Source organism: Buceros rhinoceros, unplaced genomic scaffold, assembly GCF_000710305.1.
Source record: "Buceros rhinoceros silvestris isolate BGI_N320 unplaced genomic scaffold, ASM71030v1 scaffold19726, whole genome shotgun sequence".
Classification (NCBI taxonomy): domain Eukaryota; kingdom Metazoa; phylum Chordata; class Aves; order Bucerotiformes; family Bucerotidae; genus Buceros; species Buceros rhinoceros.
The window spans coordinates 7,178-15,714 of NW_010416022.1; the positions used below are offsets into that span (position 1 = coordinate 7,178).

The 8,537-nt window shown below is 39.7% G+C and overlaps 1 protein-coding gene across 1 annotated transcript in view; it reads left to right on the forward strand.

The window, feature by feature from the left end:
* LOC104494777 (proprotein convertase subtilisin/kexin type 5-like) overlaps positions 1 to 8,537 on the forward strand; it is a gene marked incomplete at its 5' end in the record, with an annotated part of 18,594 nt that overhangs the window by 5,201 nt on the left and 4,856 nt on the right. The window contains 4 exons of the mRNA XM_010137659.1: positions 2,839 to 2,982; positions 4,478 to 4,580; positions 5,139 to 5,332; positions 6,774 to 6,858. Of these exons, the coding sequence (XP_010135961.1) occupies positions 2,839 to 2,982; positions 4,478 to 4,580; positions 5,139 to 5,332; positions 6,774 to 6,858 (526 nt within the window). The remainder of the gene's footprint in view (positions 1 to 2,838; positions 2,983 to 4,477; positions 4,581 to 5,138; positions 5,333 to 6,773; positions 6,859 to 8,537) is intronic.

Genomic DNA, 8,537 nt, shown 5'->3' on the forward strand with positions numbered 1-8,537 from the left:
GGGGGGCCGCCCCCGCCGCCCGGGCCAGCCTGTTCCAAGGCTTGACAACCCTCTCTGTAAAGAAATTTTTCCTGATATCCAACCTAAATTTCCCCTGATGCAACTTAAGGCCATTTCCTCTCATCCTGTCACTTGTCACATGGGAGAAGAGACCAACCCCCACCTCCCTATAACCTCCTTTCAGGTAGTTGTAGAGAGCGATAAGGTCTCCTCTGAGCCTCCTTTTCTCCAGGCTAAACAACCGCAGCTCCCTCAGCTGCTGCTCACAGGACTTGTTCTCTCAACCCTTCACTAGCTTTGTTGCCTTTCTCTCAACCTGCTTCAGCACCTCAATGTCCTTCTTGAAGTGAGGGGCCCAAAACTGGGCACAGAACTCAAGGTGTGGCCTCACCAGTGCTGAGTACAGGGGGACAATCACTTCCTTCCTCTTCCTGGCCACACTATTGCTGATACAAGCCAGGATGCCATTGGCCTTCTTGGCAGCCTGGGCACACTGCTGGCTCATATTCAATTGGCTGTTGACCAGCACCCCCAGGTCCTTTTCTGCTGTGCAGCTTTCCAGCCACTCCTCCCCCAGCCTGTAATGCTGCAGGGGGCTGTTGTGACCCCTGCAGAGTCCTGCACTTGGTCTTGTTGAATTTCATACAAGTGACCTCAGCCCGTCGATCCAGCCTGTCCATGTCCCTCTGTAGAGCCTCCCGACATTCAGGCAGATCTACACTAGCTCCCAACTTGGTGTCACCTCCGAAATTGCTGAGGGTGCACTCGATCCCCTCATCCAGATCATTGATAAAGATGTTGAAGAGGACAGGCCCCAACACTGAGCCCTGAGGAACACCACTGCTGACCGGCCGCTAGCTGGAGTAAACTCCATCCCCCACCACTCTCTGGGCCCGGCCATCCAGCCAGCTTTTTATCTAGTGAAGTGTCACCCATCCAGGCCACAGGCAGCCAGTTTCTGCAGAAGAATGTGATGAGAAATGGTGTCAAAGGCCATGCTAAAGTACAGGTAAACAACATCCACAGCTCTTCCTTCAACCCCTAAACGGGTCACCTTGTCATAGAAGGAGATCAGGTTGGTCAAACAGGACCTGCCCTTCATAAATCTATGTTGATAGGACCTCATCATCTGACTATCCTGTACATGCCACATGATGACACACATGATGATCTCCTCCATGACTTTCCCCAGCACTGACATCAGGCTGACAGGCCTGTAGGTCCCTGGCTCCTCCTTCTGGCGTCACATTTGCCAACCTTCAGTCAAATGGGACTTCTCACATCAGCCACGACTGTTGGTAAACAGTGAATGACTTCCTCCAGCTCCCTCAGAATTCTTGGGTGGATCTCTTCTGGCCCCATAGACTTCTGCAGATCTAAGCTGTGCAACAGTTCACTTACTGTTTCCTTTTTAACACCCGTATAAACCTTTTAAAAGAAATGGGCTATCATCTGTCAGATAGTGTTTTTCTTATTGTTGCTTACTGTTTGAAAAATGAATATAAAAGCAGAAAGATAATGTATTGTCTTGGTCACGTCAGTGGAGGATACCAGATGACACTGGGAAAAATATAGAAAATCACCTCTGAAGGTCAAAATAATTTGCTAGCACAGGCTGAAGAATTCCAAGTGAATAACATGAAAGCTGAAATTATTGTGTCTCTTTAAAACGAAAGCAGAGGAAGGTTGCTTAAATTTTATTTTACATGAAGTATACAAAGTTATTTTACTGAGAAGAGGCATACCTTGATTACACTTATTTTAAAAAAATAATTTTAAAGGAAGAGTATTTTAATCTCAGAACAGCCTCCAAACCAGGATCTTTCGAATTCAGAAAGTGAATACTCCCTGCTCCTCTGTTTCCTTTCTCTCCTGATGAGAATTTGACATTTACAACTAGCTACTCCAACATAGATAAAAAGAATCAAGAGAAAAGGGTAAGACCAGACTTATATTCCAGCTTTTCAAGCAGGGATGTGGTTTTTTTCCTCTTTCACAGAATTAATTCACCAGGTAGTATAGACAGAAGGGTGGGGACTTGAAGTTCACACTTAGTGTCCTGACAGCCTGAACCAATGATATCCATTTATCTTTTTATTCTTCCACAGAAGAAATGTGCCAAAAAGTCAGATAATGCTTCAGGCAGTCAAATATATTTTTTAATTTTTTCACTCAGGTACCAAGAGGATAAAATATTAGTGATGAACTCAGGCAATGCAGTGATATATCTGCCAAATAACTACAGCAAATAAATAAGAAATTGTGTTGGTTGGGAGGGGACACTGGTGTTCTGCCATCAGAGATTTTAAAAGGATTTGTTTCCTGTTAATTAAGGTGTGTCCTGTAAGCCAATGAAAAGTGTTCTTGAGTAATAAACAAAATGTAGACCTTTCTTAAGTCAGAATTCTGAATACAGCTAGTTAGCTAAAAGATCTCAAATAATAATTATCGGATTATTAATGTTCTGAGGGAAAGTGAAATCCAGAGCAAAAAATGCCCTGTTGAGTACCATATTCATTTTCCAGATAGCTGCATGTCCAAAACTTTTGTTGTTTATTGTTTATATGGAGTTAAACCCATGGTGCAAACTTCTACTGGACCCACAAGAGGCTGGAGCGCAATGAAAATACCGTGTAAAAATCTAATGGAAGAAAGTGTGCTTTCTCAGTTTATAGTGACGCAGCAATTACACTATCTGTATTAAACTGAAGACACTTACTTGAGAAGGAACGTCTTCCATAACCTACTCACAAAGTCATGATTACAAGTGATATGTTTTAAAAGACAAAGAAAATAGAAATGGTTTCTAAAACTAGATTTTAAATACTTAACTTCTAGGCAAATTGAAAGAGTGGTCTTTAGTACTGTATGGAACATCCATCCAACCTTACTCACCAAGAAATGATTTTCCGAAAGTGGAAAGAGTACGATCTAGTCCAGTTGAAGACCCTACAGAAGATTATGGAACAGATGACTACTCAGGTGCGTACATTCATTTACTCTGATATGCATTTACTGAACACATAGCTTGAACAATAGATTGAAGGAGAGACCTGAGACTCTGCATGTATAAAATGTTCAGTGAAGCGGATTCTCAGCTTCAGATCAGAACTAATTGATTCAGGATCTAGATTCATGATCCAGATATTTCATCCTTCCGAGTTTTTATGCATAGAGTTATATATTTTTAAGCTACACTTACCATACTATGAAGAATGTATTGCTTTTCATATAAGTGTATAAATATATATATATGTGCACACATATATAGAGAGAGACCTTTATTTTCTACATCTGTGTTTTTCTCACTGATTCCTATAGTTTTTCAACCTTATCATTAGACTTGAATAGAGTAAGATTTTTGGCACTGCAAAATAAGTCAAGCTGGCAGTTCCCTACATGTAATCCAACATTAGGAGTGTGCGCAGATGGTTAGGGCTGATGAATCTTAAGTATAGCTCCAGCAAGCAAACAGCAGGACAAAGTTCTTTTTAGAAGTTTCTGTTATTAGAGTCTCCTAGCACAACATGTCAGACCCATTCTCCGTGTTTTAGATTGAGAGCTGCTGAACTCCTTGTTTTAGTAAGTAATGAAACACTACTATCTCTGCTGTGAAGGTCACTAAATTCTTAAGTTTTTATATGAAGCAAACTCTCTTTGCTTCAAGTTTACCCCATGTTAGGTGGCTGGCAAGTTGAATGCATTTCATTTGCAAGAAAGTGGTGATCCTGAAAGTTGTAACTTCACCCATGGACTTTGTTCACCTACATAAAGGCTGAAGTTGATGATTCCCTCCTCCTGTAGCAGAAGGACCTATATGAAAACTGTAAACGTAGAATCATAGAATGTCTTGAGCTGGAAGGGTCCCATAAGGATCACTGAGTCCAATATGGGTGCAGGTGAGCTGGAAGAATTGCTAATCAGCAGGTATTAGCTGAGGCTTTTGCAGCATGTAGCAACACAGAGGGACACTCATCTGGGTACTGGTGGCTGGATCAGTTGGGTTGTGGTACCATTTGTTAACCACTTGGTAAGCAGACTAGCCATGATCATGTTGTTCATCACTTGTGTGAACCTGCTTGTTGTAAGTGATTTTGCTAATAATTCCTTATTATGAATTACAGAAGCCTTTGCACATTTCTGAATAAAATTCAGAATTACTTGTTACTCATCCAGAAAACATCAGTTTGAATCCAGAAATAGTTTCTCTTTGGTAGATTCTATAGAGGATGCTACATTTGCTAAAAATTATAAGTCACTTTGAATAAAGTGATGCCAGGATTTGCAAGTTCTTCAGGTAGTAAAAACCCCTCTTTTTGGTGGAGCCAAATTACTATTTGGAATTCAGATCAAAGAGAGAAACAGAGTAATTGCATTTTACATTAAAATACTATGTTTTAAGGGTTGCTGAGTACTGAACTAGAACTTTTAATCCCTTTTCCCTTTAATCCCTTTTCTGGTTTTATTACAATTGCAGGTCCCTGCAATGCAGAATGTAGTAAAGTAGGGTGTGATGGGCCAGGACCAGATCATTGTACTGACTGTCTGCATTACTACTACAAATCTAAAAACAACACACGGTAAGACCAAGAGAAAAAAAATCTTCATTTCATGGATTTCTCATTGTGCATCTTAACTTCCTTTCCTCTTCTCTTTGCTGCAGTCATGGATAATTCATTTACCACTGTATTTAACAAATTTTCTTAGGAGCTGAAGAATACCGCCCTAGCTAATCAGAATGTAACGTACAGCCTTCAAACACCCTTCTCTGATTATTTCCTCATCTCTTGATTATATTATTATAAGAGGCTATATATACATAGATAAAACTGTGGTAGCTTCCACAGCTTCTGTGATTGAGTTTGAACAATAGAGGAAGAAGTGTAGATGGTCAAAGATTATACTGTATGACTGATTGACAAGGCATTTGCCAGTGAGCTAGTGTATGCTGCAGGGAAATAAATGGAAGGGAAGAGGCAGCTTGATGCAATGCTTTGAAGGGTTACGTCATAGTAAACACATGATCATTAGAAAAGCAGCAAGACTGATTGTTACTTCTGCTTTGCAGTCATGGTCCAGGAATGTGGTGGCAGGTTATTTCATTAACGACTCTGCCTTCTCTTCCCTGCTGTCTGCAGGATCTGTGTTTCGACCTGCCCCCCTGGTCACTACAATGCAGACAAGAAACGCTGTAAAAAATGCTCACCCAATTGTGAAACCTGTGTTGGAGGCCATAGTGACCAGTGCATGACCTGTAAATCTGGCTACTACCTGAATGAAGTAACCAATAGCTGTATTACCAACTGCCCTGATGGGTTTTACCTGGATAAGAGTTAGTATTTTTTGTTGTTTCTTTATTGCGGGCTACATAATTTGATCTGGGGTGGTTGCTGGAATGCTTATGAACAGGAAAATTGTATGTTGATGCATCTATCTCTTATGCTATTCCTCTTATTAAATTGTTGCCAAGTGTGATGATCAATAATCTCCTCAAAAATCTTCCTTTATTTTAAAAAACATGCTTAGTGGCAGGATGTCCTTTCTGCTTGTGATTGGGAGTAACAGTAGCAGAACGAGGGCAGTTCAAGAGCAAGTAGCTGCAGGACTGAACACATTATCACTACTCCAGAAAGGGACAGGCAGCACCCACATTCTGAACTTGCGGCATTCCCCAATCCCCCAAATTCAAACCAGATAGAAGAGAGAGCTTCCCAACTGTAAAACATGGTTGCAGTTAATATTTCTGACAGACCTAAGTACCTGCAGTGACGTGATGGCCCAAGAGCAGTAATTCTCTACGACGCGAGACACATGCCTTCAGTTTCCTCCTGATTGCCAAGTAGACTGCCCATGTTTAATTTCCAGCTTTGGCTAGCAAAAATACCTAGACATATATTCAAACATGTGCTTAAAACTGCAGTGACTTCAGTTGTATTTAGACACATCCTTAGAAGATAAGTGCTCAGGAACTTTGTTCGTCTAGGTACCTAATCTTTTGCTTTCTGTATCATGAAGCTGTGTTCATTTTGTGTTCATGTGTGTTCATTTTTGAGAATTAGTAAAAACAGGTACTACTTTAAATCTTCCATTTCTCATTGTGTGAGAACCGTAGTAAAGGGAATTCCTTTCCACCCAGTTAAGATGGATTGATGAAAATTTAGGCTTAAATGGGAACATCAGGTTTTTCTTCTCAAAAAGGTACATGGCACTGCATCTCAAAAGGCAGCAGGTCTAAAGAGGGAGGGACATCTCTTAAAGTAGAGAGCTCTTGAGATGAAAAGGCAGGTGTTAATTTATCTCTTGACTTTGTTAAGATCAGACCTATTCATGGAGGTACAACTTTAAGCACCGACTCAGGAAAACAGGACAGGCTGCTTGCATGGGAAGTGTAAGAGGTAGATTGCTGAACAGACTCTAGAACACATGGCAATCATTACTGCATATCACTGCTATATGAACAGACTATTTAAGTCTATATTATAGATAGTTAATGTAAATTTAAAATGTTTATAAAGATTTTGAATGACCTCAAAGCATATTTTTGTCAAGGTACAACCATAACTTCAAATGTTTAGAAATAGATTAAACTATTTGATGTTTGATTGGAAAAAGCTGATGATGGGCAAAATTCAGCTATTTTAGTCTACCTTGCTGATTCCCTTCCTGATGCCAATCTAGAAAGCAGTAAGTCATGTAATAATATATCCACATATAGTTTTATTAAACATAACTGACCAAGGCTTTTTGGGCTATTTTCTTTTTTTGCTTTGTAGATAAGATTGTTTGCCGAAAATGTAGTGAAAACTGTAAGACGTGTGTTGAATTCCAAATCTGCACAGAATGCAAGCATGGCCTAAGGTAAGGAAATGGTGGGTGTTGCTAAACACAATACCTGAAGAGGCTTACAAGGCTGTGGATACACAGCGAAGAACATCAGCTAGCTATTTAGCCTTGAGTGGCCCTCATTTCATGTGTTCCATCGCAGTTCACTTTGTAATATAGCATTTTCTTGTGCTACTGGGAGCCAGTTTGGCTAACAATGGATTTTTAGAAAGACCTTTCATTTCAGGTAAAATAAAAGCCACGGTCATGGGGAAAGCTGACTTCTTCACTTTTTTAACCTACAGTGTGGAGGTCAAGGATTATTTTAGAGGTAGAACTGATGAATGATATTAATCTTTCCGATTCATTCCTGTGATAGTTAGAAATTATTTTCTTATCACTATTGTATTTCTTCATACGTCCAGTCATTCACTTATCTCAAGTACCTCAAGCTCAATTCTATTACAATATAGTGTGCACATACTTGAAACAGCAGTGGGTATTTTTTCTTCATAGGGGGATTTAATCGTTCTTGAAACTGATAGGTAAAACCTACAAAGCAGCTGTACATATTTCAAGCTCCTTTATGAATGCATAACCTTTTGATCCAAGCAGCTAAGGTCAAAAATCTTATAAAATTAATGACAGAATGTGTGCTGGCTTTATGCCACAAAAAATATGAAGTCAGTGTTCAGTACCTATAGGGGTTCTTCTTGCAGAATGCAAGTGTTCTGTGAATGTTTTAGCATTGAACTTCTACCTTCTATCAAAGTAGTGAAAGCTGAATGTTATTTGCTTATAGGACTTCAGTAGCTGGATTCCTTTACATTTTGTAAAGGAATTATCATTTCTGTGTATTTATGTTGCATCTTGGTTTTCCAAGTGCCTGCTTATTTGTTACAAATATCTCTTAATTTTCTAAAAGTGGCCGTTTGAAAAGGAAGTGTGATCTAATGGGAAGGAAAGCATGGGATCGGATCAGAACATTGGTCTATTTACACTCTCTGTGAAATAAGAGTATCTACTTACCCTTTAAAATGTTATTAAATCTGCAGTCCATGTTAAGATTTTGGAGAATTTTGACAGACTCAGCATGACCTTCTGTGTATCTGCAAAATCAAATTAGTAAACTGGCACTTTTAAAGTTCCTACAATGGGCAAATAGGTCAGGAGACCAAAGATTTGGTAGATTTATATAGAACACAGTTGCTGCAGAAAAGTTATGCCCACATTTTCTTTATTTCTCAGGAACTGAGTTTCCCTGCCCATTAAGACAAACACCAGCTTGTAGCACCAGTGAAGGAAGTACACAAGTCCATTCAGTGTGAGAAGAGGAGAAAATGAAATATGAAAAATCAACCCAAATTTCATGTTTTCTTCGGCAATATAAGCAAACTGAGACTAATTTTTGTTAACATTCTGAGAAAACACCATCTGTGTGGATATGACAGATAAATGGAGTCTTTCAGGACATCCATTTCATATTCCCCAGTTTTTCAAATCTTTCTGGATTTTCTTGGCAGGGTTATGGATGGGCAGGGCCCTGAGTGGGACTTGGGAGACCTGGATTCCAGTTCTGATCCAGTTACTGGCCCTCTAAATAAACGGGCAAATTTCAGTTTACAAAATTTCAGTCTACAAAAACATGACAATGCCACTTGCCTTGTAAAGCACTTCAAGGTGTATGATTGAGTAAAAGTAATAAGGGGGGGGGG